The 18,551-nt window shown below is 46.1% G+C and overlaps 1 protein-coding gene across 3 annotated transcripts; it reads right to left on the bottom strand.

The window, feature by feature from the left end:
* Positions 1-1,017: 1,017 nt before the first annotated feature.
* LOC118081328 (uncharacterized) lies at positions 1,018-16,950 on the bottom strand. Of its 3 annotated transcripts, none has more exons than XM_035107798.2 (7): positions 16,785-16,950; positions 12,186-12,668; positions 9,653-9,751; positions 6,960-7,064; positions 5,493-5,656; positions 4,069-4,172; positions 1,018-2,305 (listed from the first exon to the last, which is right to left on the bottom strand). In XM_035107798.2, the coding sequence occupies exons 2-7, from the start codon at positions 12,658-12,660 to the stop codon at positions 2,104-2,106; spliced, it is 1,149 nt and encodes a 382-aa protein (XP_034963689.2). In that variant the 5' UTR covers positions 12,661-12,668; positions 16,785-16,950; the 3' UTR covers positions 1,018-2,103. The 3 variants fall into 3 exon arrangements, 2 of the variants coding, with proteins under 2 accessions (XP_034963689.2, XP_034963688.2); XM_035107797.2 differs by lacking the exon at positions 16,785-16,950 and adding an exon at positions 14,450-14,736; XR_009557072.1 differs by lacking the exon at positions 16,785-16,950 and adding an exon at positions 14,450-14,738 and having other exon boundaries at positions 2,251-2,305; positions 4,069-5,387.
* Between the last annotated feature and the right edge of the window lie 1,601 nt (positions 16,951-18,551).

Here is an 18,551-nt window from a genome sequence, read left to right as displayed (position 1 = left end):
ATTGTGTCTTCCTTCTATTCCATGTACAGAAACTGACCAGGTTGGGGATAAGACAGTGTCTTGCCCCAACCTGAGGGCAGCAAGCAAGCTTGGGGTGGGGGGCAGGTGCACAGCAGGTTGAGCAACATATACGCCAACATCTTGCTCTGCTTCCCTGGCCTCCAGCACCTGCCTTCTGAGTGGACTGGCTCACATTGTCACATTGCAATGACATAAGGGGGCCCAGAGGCCTCATAGAATAATAGAATCATAGAGTTGGAAGAGACCACTAGGGCCATCCAGTCCATCCCCCTGCCAAGCAGGAAACACCATCAAAGCATTCTTGACATATGCCTGTCAAGCCTCTGCTTAAAGACCCCCAAAGAAGGAGACTCCACCACACTCCTTGGCAGCAAATTCCACTGCCAAACAGCTCTTACTGTCAGGAAGTTCTTCCTAATGTTTAGGTGGAATCTTCTTTCTTGTAGCTTGAATCCATTGCTCCGTGTCCGCTTCTCTGGAGCAGCGGAAAACAACCTGTCACCCTCCTCTATATGACATCCTTTTATATATTTGAACATGGCTATCATATCCCCCCTTAACCTTCTCTTCTCCAGGCTAAACATGCCCAGCTCCCTAAGCTGTTCCTCATAAGGCATCGTTTCCAGGCCTTTGACCATTTTGGTTGCCCTCCTCTGGACACGTTCCAGCTTGTCAGTATCCTTCTTGAACTGTGGTGCCCAGAACTGGACACAGTACTCCAGGTGAGGTCTGACCAGAGCAGAATACAGTGGTACTATTACTTCCCTTGATCTAGACGCTATACTCTAGATCCTTTCGCAGTGATATAAAAGGAGGAATTTCAAGAACCAAGGCCCCGAAGAACAGCATAATTTCCTCGTCAACACAGACCACAAATGCACACACAAACACTCTCTCTCACACACACACACGGACCACACACAGACCACACACACACACACACACACACACACACACACACACAATGTGCATGCACAGAGGGAGAAAGATTGGCGCTGACATTTGGTAGTGCTGCTTTTATTAGCTCCGCCCTCCCGGGCTGAGTCAGTCTGCAAACAGCTTCGCAGAGGGCTGTGTTGTCGTGCTAGCCTCCGTAATGGATACTGGATCTATGTGCAGTATTCCAGCTATGCGCCACATGCGTAAATACGATAGCGAACATGGGCCGCCAGCGTGGCCCATGCAGGGATTGCTTCTCGGGAATGCTCCCTCTTCCAGAGCAAAGGTTACAAAGCAATAAAGCTGCCGCAGAAATATGTCACTGGTTGTCCCACACCGACGAACAGCAGATTCTGTCTTCTTCTATGCTCTTACTATATAGGTCACCCTGATTTCCCTTCCAACAGCGATATAAATATCTTACTTGCAGGGCTAAATAGTAGTTTTCCCAACCAGCGTTTCTGTATGAGTCAGGGAAGAAACATTCCCCGCTCCCTGCTTGGAAAACTTTGACTACCCAACGTTCTGTCTCGCGACAGAAGCGTAAAACTGTTAATTCTAACCTATGCATTCAGCAACTGAGTGTCAGGTCCAAAATACATCTGGACTGATCTCAGGATTGCAAGGTTTTAGAACTGGTGCAGCTTGACACTTGTTTCACTGGCCATTCAGTGGCTGAGATTTGGGTCGTGCTCTGCTGAAGAATTTCACCTTCTGTCCTGGGGACCACAAACCTGCCCATGATTTCATCTAAAAGGAAAGCTGAGGCGGTCATCTTCATCAAAGGCCATTATTCTTAAAACTGATTAGAGAGTGCCTGCACTAAAACAGAGACACAACCCTCTGCATAGTTACCCAGAAGCAAACCCCACTGAGTTCAATGGGACCGACTCTCAAGAAAGTTATGCTTAAGATTGCAACTGCAAGAACGACACAAGAAGATTTCTAAAAACAGAATGCGTTAGGATGTTTTCTTGCATCGCCTGGTTTTTCGGCTTACTGGCTCTCATAGCAGCAATGCCACGAGAAAGCATTGATCGCGTGCTCAAATCCCCAAAGGGAAGCTACCCTCTAGGATGCGAGCTTGGTCACTTGGGTTGGTGACTGATTTATCACTGCACACAAACGCAGAGGGAGTGGCAGCTAGGAACAAGGTAAAAGCGTGGAAAGGTCCTTTGGCACACGGTCAGCTATTAAAGTTTCACGTCCCAAAACAGGGCTGTGGGATCCCCTTCTTGTCTGTGCTTTCCAGCTGCAGAGCCCCTTCTTCTCAGCTGAGCAGTCTGCACTGTTCAGGACCCCCTTGCTTAGGAAAGCGCAGTCTCCAACGCCTTCCACTTCCGAACTGCAAAGGGAGAGTAAACAGACACGTAAACAATACAGCTGTTTGCCTGCGAAAATTCAGAGCTGCTTTCCCAACCGATAGGCCCAAAGCGACATGCACTATTAGTTTACTTATATATAGCTCAGTTGGTAGAGCGTGGGACTCTGAATCTCAGGGTCATGTGTTCGAGACCCATGTTGGGCAAAACATCCCAGCCTTGCTTGCTTTGCTTTGCGCTGCACTCAGAGCTGTCGTTTTTGCTTTCCTGGGAAACCTGATGGAGAAGCAAGATCTGCTAAGAGTGTTAATGCTGTGAACCCCTCCAGCATGTGCTCAGGTTGTGTCAATATATGTGTCAATAAAACCATATAAGGTAAAAAGGTAAAGCACCACTGGATGGTTAAGTCCAATCAAAGGCGACTCTGGGGTTGTGACACTTATCCCGCTGTCAGGCCAAGAGAGCCGGCATTTGTCCACAGACGACTTTCCGGGTCATGTGGCCAGCAGGACTAAACCGCTTCTGGTGCAATGGAACACCATGACGGAAAAGCTGGCATGCTTTCGAACTGCTAGGTTGGCAGGAGCTGGGACACAGCAACAGGAGTTCACCCCGTCACGGGGATTCGAACCACCAACCTTCCGATCGGCAAGCCCAAGAGGCTCAGCGGTTTAGATCACATATGGTATATCCTAGACTGACACCACAACTCCCACTGACCTAAGAAAACAAAACCCTGGTAACCATTGGTGCCTCTTGCCATTCAGAGATTGGGGCGAGCACAACAAGCTAGATGGCAGGGTGTTGTTGCTGTTGTTGTTGTTAGTTTTACTATTATTATTAAGCTAAACAACAACTACACAACCCACTATGAATGCCTCCAGGCCAGGGGTCCCCAAACTAAGCCCCGGGGGCTGGGTGCAGCCCAATCGCCTTCTAAATCCGGCCCGCGGACAGTCCGGGAATCAGCATGTTTTTATATGAGTAGAATGTGTCCTTTTATTTAAAATGCATCTCTGGGTTATTTGGGGGCATAGGAATTCATTCATATATATATTTCAAATTATAGTCCGGCCCCCAACAAGGTCTGAGGGACAGTGGACCGGCCCCCTGCAGAAAAAGTTTGCTGACCCCTGCTCCAGTCTGTTACTACTTTGCAGGCGGGATTCAAGCACTCACCAGATATTAGGTTTCCGGAGTCCATGCAGATTAAATGTCACCCTAGCACAGCCAATCCATTACGGAAAAAATACCCCTCCCTTTCTGTGGTTAGGAAATGTGCTGAAAAGTGTGGGGCGAACAAATGGTGAAAAGGAAGACATGTAAACACCCTGCAAAAAGATCAGGATGAACGCTCTCTGCGGTACAACTGGTCCGTAAACAAATCAGAACAGCTGATCAATCAAGACTAGGCATAGTCTAACCGCTACGTAAGCTTTGAGTAAGCAAATCAGGAAGTATGCTGCCTGAACAGGATTTGTGGAGGAGCTTATAAATTGTCAAAGTATTTCAACACCAGAACAAACGACACCGAAACAGCACAAGAACGCCACCAAGCACAATTCCCAATGATGTCTAGCAAATGGCTGTTGAGAACAAGAGTCTTTAGCTGATGGTGCAATGGATGTATGGTGGGGACTAAGCTAAGCTCCCCAAGGGTGTCATTTCATAGCATTATAGAATCGTAGAGTCGGAAGGGACCCCAAGGGTCATCTAGTCCAACCCGCTGAAATGCAGGAATGTCAGCAGTTGCCCAGTTGTGGGTGCTCAGGCATGAAGAACTCACAGGTTGTTGAAATCTGTCCCATCGATCCATTTCCAGCTCCCTCCCGATTCTCTGAGGAGGCCAACCCAGTGGTCAAAGGGGCCTTTGTCTTGCATGGCGACATTCTGGTTCCGAAAGAGAGAGAATGTGGGGTTCAGAATGTTTCAGGGCTGGATTTTGTACATTTAGGATAGCCAAGAGACATGACTTAAAAATAACTAAATACTGGGCCAACTACCAAATTTATGCATATTATGTGTTTATATGAAAACCAGACCAGAGTTGAGAGATAATAGCTAGATTTCCTCTCGGGAGTACGGGGGACCAAGCTCACATATTTGTTTGTTTGTTGGACTGATCAAAATTCTTAAATACCACGATTTCATACTATCAAAGTGGTATACGATTGTCTGTGCATGTGTGCATACATGTGCGTCTACACACACACGCTAAAAAAAAACACCTCCTAAAGATAAAAATTATAGATTATTGTGCTTGGTGACATAGAGAAGTTTTCATCCAGTGTTGTGTGGGAATATTCAGGGAGGCAGGAGAGGATATATTGTTTATTAATATCCTTATATTAATATCAATATCCTTATTAATATTGTTTATACCGTATAATATACTTAGCAGAGTTTCACATTCCCCTTTTAACACACAACGGGTAGCTAGTTGCAGGCTTGTTTAAGCCTCTCAATATCATACAAATCAGTATTGAATTGTATGTTCCTGGTAAGTCCCCTTTATATCCCTCCTAAAAGAATAAACACGTCACAATCTTGTGTGAAGTACTGTAAATAAAAGACGTTTACTCACATCATCATCAGTTCACAGTTGGATCCCTGAAGGTAGACTTAGTTACAAAGTATATACATGTGGAACTATCCCATATGGGGATAATCCCAGCGTCCTCTGTTGGCTGGAAGTCAACAGAGCATCTTTAGCTAAAAAGCTGCTCCAAAGATGGAGGAAGTAAAAAAGAGAGTCGAAGAGAGAGAGAGGGTGCTGCGTGCCCTGTCCTTTTGTTACCTGGACAGGTAAGGTCATGCCCACCTCTAGTCACATGCAAAGGAAGTATGTCCCAGCCCAGGAGGAAACAGGAAGTTCCGACTAGCTGGACCAAGCATTCCCTTGCATGTCCCCTCTAGGAAAACAAGGAATGTTGTACTTGACTGCTACTTATGTATCACATCCCACATGTTGAAACGTTAAAACTGAAGACACATCTTCCAGTTTGGATATAGCAGTGCAGGAACTGCTGTCGTGATGCCTTCCAGACATTGCTGGACTCCAACTCCCATCAGTTCCAGCCAGTTGGAGTTGTGGTCAGACGACACCTGGAACGAACCACATTGGCTACTGCTGCATATTAACAGGATGCATGCTCTGAAATGAAGCCTTTAAAAAAGTATAAAGCATGCAATCTGAGCACCTTCTCTTACCAGTTTTTCCAAGTTTGCAACCACAGCCAGGGAGGCACTGAGCGAGGAACAGTGGCGCTGGCTGGTATCCCAGGACCCTTCCAGTTGCAAGTCGTGATAGCAGCTCCCTTGGTTCACGATCCAGCCAGATGGGCAACAAGGGGCTGGAAGCTCAACTTTAGCCTCTGACAACGAGAACCATCATTGTTTCATTTGTTATAGAAACCCGTCCACTTCCTGAGGAACTCAAGGGGCATGGCAGGAGACACAAAGATTCCCCACCACCCACAATGCAACTGGCCAGTTGTCATGTAACTTCCTCCCTCATGGTACTCGCTCCCATCCATTGCTATTCTACCTGATCATTATATGAATGCATTGTATGACTGTCCTGAACCGCAGTCCCAAAGGAGGGCTCCTGGGAGCAGTTGGGTGCAGGGATACCAAGGAAGGATGTCCACAATGCCAGAGTGATCGGTTCTAGTGCTTTATTAAAGAGAGGTGCAGAATTACAGCAAATCAGCCTACTTTACAGATTCAGGACCGGCACCGCATCAAGAAGATGGCATGTCCACACCCAAGCAAACATTCATACATTCTGTATACACAAAGCAGCACACGTCACTCTAGCCAGAGCTTCCCATCTCTTCACCTGTTGTCAGGCTTCGGGGAAACAACTTCCTCCCTCCCTTTGGCTGTGGATAAGCAGAACAAAGCGAAAATAGTCTCTTACCAGTTAAAGAGATGTTTAATGTTCACAGAGAAAGAACAAAGACTCCCTTCTCGGAGGAAAGGCATAGCTGCCAAGTTTTCCCTTTTCTCCCGAGGAAGCCTATTCAGCATAAGGGAAAATCCCTTAAAAAAAGGGATAACTTGGCAGCTATGAGGAAAGGTGCTCCCAATTAAGGTTTCCACCCACTTCGCTCTGAGCCACCCCTGTCACTTCCTCGTCTGGCAACCTGATCTCACAACCATTTGGCCTTCTGCATAGCTACCTTATCTGCTCTCCTTGACCTTAGACTGAGCGCTGGGACACTTTCCAGAGAAAGGGAGTCTGTTAATTCTCTCTCTCCCTGTTCTTCTCCTAGCTCTTCCCCACTCAGTTCTGCCCAGCTGTTGCCTTCCAAACTATGTCCCTCTGCAAACCACTGCTCCAAATCTATACTGCTCCACTGCTCCTGGACAGCTTCAGGATCCTGGTCAGGAGCAGGAAGAGGGGGAGGCTCCCACCATTCCCCACCAGAGTAGCTTTCCTAGCCTGGTCTCTGACATCTGCCCAGGTGAGGTCATAGGTGGCAAATACCCAAATCTTACAGATAGCTCCCCTTTCCTGGGCTTTTCAGAGCCCAGCACCCCAGTCCCGCAGATAAGGGTAACATCAAAGGAAGCCAATTAGCTAATAGCAAAGCAAGCGAATATAATAATTTATGAGCTTGTTGCTGCAACAATTACCAATCTATTGACAATACTTGGTTGTTTCCCACTCACTTGTGAAAACGAATATTGTTGTCACCAAGCCCACAATCTGGATGATGAACAGTACCAGGAGGATCCATGTCATGGAATTTTGGACCCTGGAGTTTGTTGCAGTGCCTGTGAAGAAGGGGAACACACTCTGCTTATTTATTTACTTTGGGGTTTGGGTTTGTTTGTTTGCTCGCTTGCTTTTGCTGCGTGCCCGAATTTCCACTCCGTATGTGCTCCCTAGGTGATGTGCGACTAAAGCAACAACGAACACAGATGCGAAACCAATATGACTTTAAAAATACAATAAGAAGAAGAAGAGAAGAGTTTGGATTTGATATCCCGCTTTATCACTACCCGAAGGAGTCTCAAAGCGGCTAACAATCTCCTTTCCCCTCCTCCCCCACAACAGACACCCTGTGAGGTGGGTGGGGCTGAGAGACTTCAGAGAAGTGTGACTAGCCCAAGGTCACCCAGCAGCTGCATGTGGAGGAGTGGAGACGCGAACCCAGTTCCCCAGATTACGAGTCTACCGCTCTTAACCACTACACCACACTGGCTCTCAATATAATACCACACTGGCTCTCAGTATAATACCAAAACCCAGGGAACACCACCACCAGGCAGAGTATAAGACAGCCATGCCACATAAATCCAATCCTAGTAAGCGCTAAAACAATCTCATGAGCCCCATATCCAATTGTCATAGCAGCAGAGTCAATAATAAAACATCAGGCTGTTAAATGCTATGATTGATGGTTTAAACCAGGCATCCCCAAACTGCGGCCCTCCAGATGTTTTGGCCTACAACTCCCATGATCCCTAGCTAACAGGACCAGTGGTTGGGGAAGATGGTAATTGTAGTCCAAAACATCTGGAGGGCCGAAGTTTCGGGATGCCTGGTTTAAACGATCACAATATTATATTGCTTAAGAGGCCGGGGAGAATAAAAAAGACTTAGCTTGGCGCCAGAAATGCATCAATGTAGGCAGCCCAAGGTAAGCGTCTCTGGGGAGAGCACTCTACAGAACCAGGGGGCCACCGCTGACAATTAAAATAAAGTTATTTTGATTGCTTGGCAGATTATTCTGGAGGCTGATGCCATAACCCAGAACTCCATAGGTCCAGAAGACTAAAGAGAGCTCTGCAGAAGGCTTTAGTGTATTGCCTACTGACTGGCAGTGGCTTTTCAGATTTCAGACAAGGGTTTCTCCCTGCCCAGAGATTTTGGGAATCGAAACTTGCACCTGCTGAATGCAAAGCAGAGGCCCAAAATGCCTCTGTGACAGAGTCCTGGTTTCTGCTTTGCCAGGGCCAGTTCTCCTTTCTCAGTGGCCAAATCCTGACAAGTTGTGTCAGATGTCTAACAATAGCTTAGGGTTTCTCCCGTTCGTCACAATATTGTGGGAGGAATTCAAGCACATACCAGAAATGTAGGTTTGTGCAATTAAGAGTGGATTGCAGTGCGCTGTTGTCCGAGCACAGTAAATCACTTTAAAAACATTCAGACTCGAGGTGAGCTGTGAATAGTTGTATCACTCTCTTTATGCTGCGTATATCTTATTACACTGATTTCTCTCTTTTGGGGGGGGGGGGAACTATACAAAACAACAACAACGCAGAGTTTTTGCTGTTAGGAAAGCAATGGGACAATGCAATGAAAAGTGTGGAGCGGATGAAGATGTTTAAACGTCCCGCAAGCAAATCAGGATTGCTCATTGTTGTATAACTGCCTCATAAGCAAACCAGAACAAATGCTCAATAAAGACCAGCCGTAGTCGAACCCCTGCATAAGTTTTGTGCAAGCAAATCAATAGACAGGCTACCTGAAGGAGTTGCAGACCCTTGGGTAGCTCCAAGCAGGCAACTTCTTCCAACAAGCTCTGAAGCTCACACTTCAATCCCTCTTGGGCCAAACTATACAACCCAGGGCCAACCACCTTCTTGAAGGTGTTTCAAAGGTGCAGTAGTCTGACCTGGATGCTCAGTCAGTTCCCACCTTGTGCGTTGCCTGTGCTGGTGAGCAGGAACCAGAGGCTGTACAAGGGTTCTTCAGAGGAATGTGGCTTTGAAGGGGCTGTCTACGGGGGTCCCATCTCGGCCTGCTCTAGCTCAAGGGGTCTTGGTCTGCCTTGGGTCTGAGTCTAGGTCTGGGCTCAGCACCTTCATGCCTTGCACTGCTGGCCTTTGTGGTACAGCTGGTTCAAAACAGAACACAGGAGCTACCTTACACAGAGTTGGTCCATCTAGATTTGTCAACAATGACTGGCAGAGGCCGTCCAGTTTCAGAGGGAGGTCTCTCCCAGTCCTACCCGAAGATGCTGAGGATTGAAGCTGGGGCCTTCTGCATGCAGATATGCTCTACAGTCTTTCCCCATCCTCCTCCATATCAGAGTCTTAGCAGCTTCTCAGCCAAGTCCTGTATCCCTTTATCCAAAATGACCTACCAGGTGCCTATGGGATGCTCACGAGCAAGGCTCGGAGGCAGCCTTTTCCTATGAGGAACAAAGGCTATGTCCTACCACCAGTGGCTGGGAATCACAAGTGAGGAGAGTGCTCTTGTGTTCAGGTCCTGCTTCCCAGCTTCCCATAGGCATCTGGATGCTGGGCTAAATGGACCACTGGCCTGATCCAACAGAGCTCTCCTGGCGTATTGCTTCTCTCCCCAGTGGCATGTTGAGCTATGTGGCTCTGACATTCTTAGCAAAGCTTTTTACCTTCTTCCTTATTTTCCTCCAAGTTGAAGTCAACCTGCGGCTCGATCAGCTGCATGAGCTTATCTGTGTTGTTCTTCTCATTCCCACCAAGGACCTCTCCTTTGAAGGCAAAACACAAACCGACAATGATTTCTGAACTTATCTTCTGCAGCCGTTGGAAACATTTTGTCCAGATATGTATTCATATCCAGAAACATTTTATCCGGATACGTATTTTCTTATGTATCCAGGTGTCATTGGTAAGCAGTGAGATCAGGTACGGGGCAATGTTTAAACTTTTGGTGGTGACTGTGGCGTTTTACCTCTAGGGGACCAGCAAGGGTTAATTAGTAAGGGAGAGTGAAGAGGCAATAGGAGCTCAGTAGGCAGAAGCAGGGAGGATATAAGGAAGAGAGTCAGAGAGTTGAGGGGGAGAGGGTTAGAACAGAGCTAGAGAGGTGAGCTATTGTGCTGAGTCTGAGAGAGAATTAAGAAGGGAATTTCAGAGTCAGGAGGACGTTGGGGGAACTAATAGGAAAGGATAAGTTTAAGCAAATGTACCTGAGAAACTGTGAAGAATTTATTTGCTTGTGTGATCATCTTAAATAAACTTAGTTGTTTGGTTTACCTTTCACCTGACTGGGATCCAATATATGTGTACCAGTAGAGTTACTGGTTGGTGGCAGCAAATGAGTATAAAGGCATGGGAAGCTCTGGATCAATAGATCGTGAAACGTCCGGGGGCCCTTTGCCGGTTTATCACGCCACAGTGACTGAGAGAGCTTGGAGACTGTGCTTTGCAACTAATGCTGCTTTTGAATCTGCTCACCCTGTCTGTTTGGGAATAAAAAAAATGCTCACATTGATCCAGCTAGGGACCATATGTGCAAGAAAGGAGGCTTTTTTCTGTGCATGGAACCTTAACTGGCTATGGGACTCCATGCCCAAACAGATGTCACATGCCAGATTTCCTATTCTGATCCAACCAGTGGTGTAGCATTGGAAGCCACAGGGGCGTTTGACCCAGGCACAAAATTATTAGGAGTGCAAAATTTCAACACCCAGTGCTGCCTCAGTACAGCTGCTTGCTTCCATTGCTGGGCTCTGTTGAAAACAGCTTATCCATGAGAACTAGGAAGTGACCTCTCCAGACATTGGAACAACTCTTATTTTCTTATCTCTGCAGCTGTGGTGACGCAGATGCCGCTAGGCAGTTGAATGTGCATGCACACTTATTTAGGCAGTTGAATATGCATGCATACTCTGTCTGCTTCCCTCCCTCACACCCACCCCTCCACGTGGCCCCGGGCACTGGCAACCCATGCTACGCCACTGGATCCAACACCCAGGGATACACAAGTATAGTTCCCTTTAAAAAGGCATGAAATCAATGGGGGGGATGTTCTGTATCCTTTCCTCCCTCTCCACCCCCAATAAGTTGATTAGTGCAAAGGCTCCCAGTGTTCCCCCCCCCATTGGCCGCTTGAAAAATGCCGACGGTCTTAGTGGCTCACATCTGCCTGTTGCAGCAATTGCAATGCACTGTGCTAGGTACTAGATCAGGCATCCCCAAACATCAGCCCTCCAGATGTTTTGGACTACAATTCCTGTCTTCCCCGACCATTGGTTCTGTTAGCTAGGGATCATGGGAGTTGTAGGCCAAAACATCTGGAGGGCCGCAGTTTGGGGATCCCTGTACTAGATTCACTATTTAATTGCATCGAGATTAAGCTTCTTAATTCTAGCCTCCCATCAACTTCACTTCTCATCCTCTCCACCCCTTTTAAGTGACTTCTCCCCTGTTGCTTCTGGTCTGTCCTGCTCACCTTCTGGGTGGTGGATCTACTGTACCCCACTGTTCTTCACAGACATGCCGCAGAACCCCCTGAATTAAACTCAGTGGTCTGCAGGCCATAGTCTGGGAATCCCCGGATTAGTGCAATTCTTCTTCTTCTTCTTCTTCTTTTTTGGGGGGGAGTGCCACTATAATTATACTAAACATTTTACTACCTAGAAAAAACTACCATGTTTATGTTCTAAATCAGGACTACAACTCCCACCACCCCTAGCTAACAGGACCAGTGGTCAGGGATGATGGGAATTGTAGTCTCAAAACATCTGGAGGGCTGAGTTTGCCTATGCCTGTTCTAAATCCAATGCATGGTTTCTGTTTATCTTTAAAATGTTCTCTTTCTTGTCTGCCTTCACTTGCTCTAATCAATTCTGGAAGCTCGTACACCGCTGCTACCGTCCAGATTTTTGTGAGCTATTCTTTGACTGTCGGTGGGGACTTATTTTTTCCGTTTTTGTGCTGCGAACCTTTGAAGAGCTATGCTTGCAGAGTTGAATCCCCACCTCCACCTCAAAAGAAACCAGTTCTGCAAAGCTGCCCTGGTATATCTCCCTCCCCTCGACGGGCATGGAACCATATGCCGGCGTGAGGATAAACCTGTAGGTTTTTACTTCCAGACATTTATCTAACAATTCCCATAATGTTTGCTTCAGGATATCACGAGTCATGCACTTTTCGTTACAAAATGCCATATTTCTTTACCGTTTCCTTTGTTGCAAGGCACAGTGTTCGGGTATCCTATAATGCCAGCATTGGAAGGCTCTGATCTTGGAAAACTGTCCTCCCATCTGGGAATCACAGTGTGTGATGAATGATCCCGGGATTTTCTGCAGACTGAACAAAGTGGGGCTTGATCCTCAACACAGAAAAGATTTGATATTTCCTTGTGTATCTCACAGATACTCTGAGCTGACTCTTTCGTTTCATCCACTGTGGTCAGCCGGGTGGCCTCTTCCGTTTTCCCAAGAGGTTCATAAGAGTCAGGCTTATTTCTCAGAAAGGTTTCTCTGCATCCAGGGCAGGTGACTTTTTCCTTTAGATCATCCGCCCTGGATCGGTTGGAGCACGGCGGGCAAAAGCTGTGCCCGCAGGGTTGCGTGGCTGGGCCTTGGCAAGGCTTCAAGCAGATCAGACAAACCCTTTCCCCACTGGGACTTATTAGAGAGTGTGCATCCATCACGCTGGCTAGAAAAAAAGAGGAGGAGAAAAATCTTACATGTCTAGTAGGGAGCATAATTGTAAACTGGTTGTATTACAGCATGGGTAGCCAAGATGTTTTTGGACTACAGCTTGCATTAAGCTAAAAGGTAAAGGACCCCTGGACGGTTAAGTCCAGTCAAAGGCGACTATGGGGTTGCAACACTCATCTCGTTCCAGGCCGAGGGAGCCGGCGTTTGTCCACAGGCAGCTTTCCGGCTCACGCGACCAGCATGACTAAATTGCTTCTGGTGCAATGGAACACCGTGACGGAAACGAGTGCTCATGGAAATGCCGTTTACCTTCCCACCACCTATTTAGATAGATGCTTTATTGTCATTGTACATAGTACAACAAAATTGAATGCCATCCCATAAAAACAAAACAAAAACACAATTACAGTCACACACACACACACATACATACACACCCATCACAACTCCCCAAGATAATATTATTTCGTTACAGCATTTAAGATGGTTATTGGACAGAAACTGTTTTTTAATCTATTCGTTCTTGATTTAATTGTTCTGAATCTTTTGCCCGAAGGCAACGGTGCAAAAGGACTATATCCAGGATGAGATGAATCCTGTAAAATATTATTTGCTTTTTTAAGACAACGGGAATTGTATAGAGATTTATCTACTTGAACTGGCCTGCTTTCAAACTGCTAGGTTGGCAGGAGCTGGGACAGAGCAACGGGAGCTTACTGCATTGCGGGGATACGAACTGACAACTTTCTGATCGGCAAGCCCAATAGGCTCGGTGGTTTAGACCGCAGCGCCACCCGCGTCCAGCTTGCATTAGCCGTAGCCAGAATGACCAATGGACAAGGAATCTGGAAGGCACCACTCTGGCTGCTCCTGCGTCAAGAGCCTTTTCAGCCGAGGGTGAGCAGTAGGAACAGAAACTGGTCAGTTCAAGCTTGGGTGGAAGAGGAGTTCAGGGGAGAGAACCTGCAGTTTTCAGGTGTGGGAAGCACAGCTCTTGGGTAGATCACTTGCTTTGCATATTCAATCTTACGTTTAAAAGGATCTGAGAGCAAGTGAAGTGAAAGATTTCTGCTGGAGACCCACAATACTAGGCTAGATGGACAAATATCTGGCCTGGTATAAGGCATGTTGTGTTCTTAAGTCCGACCCCATTTACAGGTGAAACTCAGAAAATTAGAATATCGTCGAAAAGTGCATTTATTTCAGTAATGCAACTTATAATTTTTTAAATTTTTCTTTTAATTTTTACAAATGCTTTCTTTTGGAAATTCTACAGTAATAAAACAAATAGTTAAAATAATACAAAAATAAGCATCGCTATTACATTTCATTAATTACGTTCCATTTGTAATTGACCCGCCTAATGACAAATAATTACAATTACAACAAATAAAGGCTTAACATTTTATGTTAGGACACCAACATAAAAATTATAAAGGAGGTGCGACCAACCCCATCATGAAAAACAGTGAGGATGAGGTGGAAAAAAGATCGGTAAGGAAAGAACAACAGAGTGAAGTCTCAGAATCATAGAATCATAGAGTTGGAAGAGACCACAAGGGCCATCCAGTCCAACCCCCTGCCAAGCAGGAAACACCATCAAAGCATTCTTGACATTTGCCTGTCAAGCCTCTGCTTAAAGACCTCCAAAGAAGAAGACTCCACCACATTCCTTGGCAGCAAATTCCACTGTCGAACAGCTCTTACTGGAGAATGTTCCACTGTTACCTTTAGTTGTCCCTCACATCAAGCTGTTACAAATTCTTGGTGACATACCTGGAATTTCACCTTCTCGACTTCCTCTCGAACCGGTTTAGGGGAAAAGTTGGGCTCCTGGCTGAATCCTAGTTTCCCACCCTAACCTCAGGCCTTCTCTTCTCTCTTTCTCAGACCAAGGAGATTTGGTCGGTTCTGACAGCTCCCAAGGAAACCGGCAACGAACTGAAAGAGGAGCTCAGCTCAGCACTGGTCCTAGGAGGGAGCTTGAGGCATAAGAGTGCTCATCCTGCCTAACGGAGCAGGCTAAATCGGGCCCAGCTTGGTTTTGCCAAGGCCAGCAGACATTAAATAACAGAGGGATGTCAACACCAAGGAGGCCGAGGGGATTTTTGGAGCGACAGGCACAAGTGCGACCCACAGTGACCCATGTGGAAGGAGGGAACATTTTAAGGGAACAATTTCAAATCCTGGGCAGTAAACAGGTCAGGTCAGCCAGCTCCAATTACAAACCTACAAACCTACAAACCTCCAATTACAAGCTCTGAAATTACAAACCTGAATCCCTTGAGTCAGTACGCAACGGGGCCCCTCAAAATGACAGTAGTATGAAAACCGGAATGCATTTTTATTCGCCACCGTTCTGGTTCCTGGGGCCTTGGGTCAAACGAAGGCTTGGGTCTTTTGGCAGTGATGTGTGTTCCAGTGCCCTTCTGAGCAGTGGGTGCCTCCAGACTGTGACAGATATTTGGCATCTGAGCGCTTATGCCTTGCGTTTCGTGGAGCTGCAAGCGTAGCTCCCTAGGCTGAAGGAGAGAGAAGGCTGACTTGCAGAAAATTCTCCCTTGCATAAGAGAGCTTAAGTTTCTTGCAGAATTTGGCCAGTTTGCAGAAGCACCCAGGGACTTGCACCCTCAAAAGTTATTTTACCAGCCCAAATATAGGGACCGACCAAAGGGCCTCAAAGGAATGTGGACTCAAAAAGTATTTATATACAGCTTTTATCACGGGGGAAAGTTATGGAAATAAGATTTAAAATTTACAGCTTGCTGTACGTTGAAAGAAAATTATATGAAAATGATGTGCCGCTGGTATCTAGAACAACTAGTAAATCAGCAAGAATGTATAGAACCGCTTCAAATATATGTTGGGAATGTAAAAAGAAAGATGTGGTGGACATGTGGGGAGGTATGTGGTGGACATGTGGGGGGGGGGTAAAAGCATTCTGGGGAATGATATACAATGAATTGAAAAAAATGTTTAAGATGACTTTAGTTTTTTTAAAAAAAACAGCTTTCTAATTAGGAATTCTAGGTATGGAATTACCAAAAGAGAAGAAAAGACTGTTTATGTACGCGACAACAGCAGCAAGGATGCTTTTAGCCCAGAGATGGAAAGAAGACAAAGTCCCGACCAGAGAAGAATGGCAGACCAACTTGATGAACTACCGTATATTCTGGCGTATAAGACGACTGGGTATATAAGACAACCCCCAACTTTTCCAGTTAAAATATAGAGTTTGGGATATACTCGCCGTATAAGAAATACGACCTGGCGTATAAGATGACCCCGACTTTTGAGAATATTTTCCTGGCTTAAAAAGTAGTCTTATATGCAGGAATATACGGTATGCCAAAATGGCAAAAATGACGGGGAAGATCAGAAATCAGGAAGACCAATTTTTTATTAAGGACTGGAATAATTTTATAACATATCTTAGAGACCAACATAAACAGGAATACAATAACACTTTTAAAGTGAAGATCTCCCTTCTATCAATCAATAATGCAAGTAAACAGTCATGCAATAAAAAGTCATTGGTGAATTTCAACAACCTGTCCTCTGTAAAGAGATCAAGGTGCGAGTTCAAGATCTCGGTATCAGTTGTAGTACAATGCATGTCAGGTGTAATGTGACTCTTTACCCTCAGGGATGTCACATCAGGTACGAGAGAAGCTTTTGTTTTCTTTCTTTCTTTTTCCTTTGGAATTGTTATGTTTGTTGGGTATAATCATTATGTAAAACTAAATTTAAAAATTTGAAAAACAAAAAAAACAACAAAAAGCATTCACACACACACACACACACACACACCACTGCACACATGAGTAACGTGTCTTCCATAAATGCTAAGTTGGATCAGGCAACAAAAGATGGGCAGAGACCCCAGGGACCTGCTGCCAGTCAGTGTTGGAAATGCTGGGCTAGATCATAGAATCATATAATTGCAGAGTTGGAAGGAACCCTAAGAATCATCTAGTCCAACCCCCTGCAGTGCAGGAATTTGCAGCTGTCCCATACGGGGATCGAACCTGCAACCTTGGCATTATCAGCACTATGCTTTCTATATTCCTAAAGTCTAAGCAAAACATAAACAAATATAAGGTTGTCTCACCAGGCTCTCACTGTCAAAACTGTTGGGATAATCAGACCTAAGAGAGAGGAGGCAGATGTTCAGTGGCAGGAGGTCTGAGTTCCCTCGTCTTGTGAGGTATTTGAAAAGCCTTCCTTCTAGTGTTCGGGTTCTTACCACGGGGCATAGACCCTTTCAGTCACATGGATGGGTCATGTGACGTTTATCACTTTGGATGCCGAGTCGAACCAGACCAAACCGAAGCAATCTAGTTCCAGCGTCCCAAAAGTTCGCCTGGTGGGGTTGTGTGTGCATGGGAAGCTGGGTGATTTTGCTCCACCCAAGGTTGGGTGGCGTGACGTCACCAGCAGTGTGCTTATCTGTTCCCAACAGCTGAGAAATTAAGTTCTGACTTGACATCCTGTATGCATCAGTCTACCCTGATCTAGTCTCATTCGCTTATCAGGCATCCCCAAACTTCGGCCCTCCAGATGCTTTAGATTACAATTCCCATCATCCCTCACCACTGGTCCTCTTAGCTAGGGATCATGGGAGTTGTAGGCCAAAACATCTGGAGGGCCGCAGTTTGGGGATGCCTGGCTTATACCGCTTTAATTCTAGAACAATTTAAGGTATGTAAATCCTTTTTGACATGTCAAGGGGACTCCGTACAGAGAGCCTCCCCCAGTCATCCTGACCAGCACTTCGCCAAGAGACAGCACTAGCAGTGGGTCTGGAGGAGGGAATGAGGAATGGAGCGGAAAGGGAGGGAGAGCGTAGTGAGGTGTCTGAGCCATGAGCAAACAGTGGAGGAAGTGCTCAGCAACGCTACAGAGCCCCTGCCCCGACCTGGTCAGCAAGAGGAAGAAGGGGCAGCGCTCCTTCCGGCGCCTGAAGTGAGGCGTGCACCCAGACGTAGGGCAAGGGGGCGGCGTTTTGGGGTGCCCAGGCTATTATGCTGGCGCAGAAACAGACGGGCGCCATTGCAGAGTTCTGAAAGTGACTAGGCAGTCATGTTTCCTGTTATCTCCGCACTGTAAATAAGATGCACAATAAAACTCTTAAAGACAGAACGGATTGGAGCATCTTTACTAGAGAGTAGCCGCAACAACCCCCTGACACATCAGGTAGAGCTTTCTGACAGCAAGAGCTGTTAGATGGTGGAACGGACTCCCTCAGGAGGTTGTGGACTCTCCTTCACTGGGGGATTTTAAGCAGATGTTGGATGGCCATCAGTCATGGACGCTGTAGTTGTGACTCTTGCATTGCAGAGAGTTGGACTATATGACCCTCCGTTCTCCGATTCCTTATTTTTTGATATGTTTATCAGGGGAGTTGCCTTGCATATCTGTGCCACTGGTGCTCTGAGCACCATACAATATTTACACAATAGCTGACACACAACAAGCGTGCAAATCAATTTATCAAATATACTGGAAAATTGCAAAAAGTTGCAAGAGGATTTCAACAAGTTACTAAAACGGGCTATACAATCCTTTTAAAATCAGCTTGTTTAGCAGCTTACCATCCGTGGTTACTGCTCATGTGGTTAGAGCAGAATATGAACCAAGCAAACAGCACCTTCACACACACACACACACACACACACACACACACACACACACACACCAACCTTTGGTACCTACACATTTTAACAGTGGATCAGAGCAAAGCTCATTTGTCAATTATCTAAAATTCGAGGGCTTACTGATTTTTCTAAATAAAAAAAATTCCTTTCAGCAGCACCTTAAGAGACCAACTAAGTTTGCCGTTGGGTATGATCCTTTCGTGTGCATGCATACTTCTTCA

Source organism: Zootoca vivipara, chromosome 2 (genome assembly GCF_963506605.1).
Source record: "Zootoca vivipara chromosome 2, rZooViv1.1, whole genome shotgun sequence".
NCBI classification, from domain to species: Eukaryota; Metazoa; Chordata; class Lepidosauria; order Squamata; family Lacertidae; genus Zootoca; species Zootoca vivipara.
The sequence above is the reverse complement of the archived record's forward strand: the minus strand, read 5'-3'. Positions and strand labels throughout refer to the sequence as shown.

Bases quoted from the DNA above. Each gene is read 5' to 3' on its own strand.
- LOC118081328 (XM_035107798.2), bottom strand. From the start codon at position 12,660: ATGGATGCACACTCTCTAATAAGTCCCAGTGGGGAAAGGGTTTGTCTG. The intron at 7,065-9,652 runs GTAAAAAGCTTT...CCTTCTTCACAG, and splicing joins GGAGGAAAATAAGGAAGAAG to GCACTGCAACAAACTCCAGG. The intron at 2,306-4,068 runs GTGAGTTCTTCA...CTCCCTTTGCAG, and splicing joins GGGACAGATTTCAACAACCT to TTCGGAAGTGGAAGGCGTTG.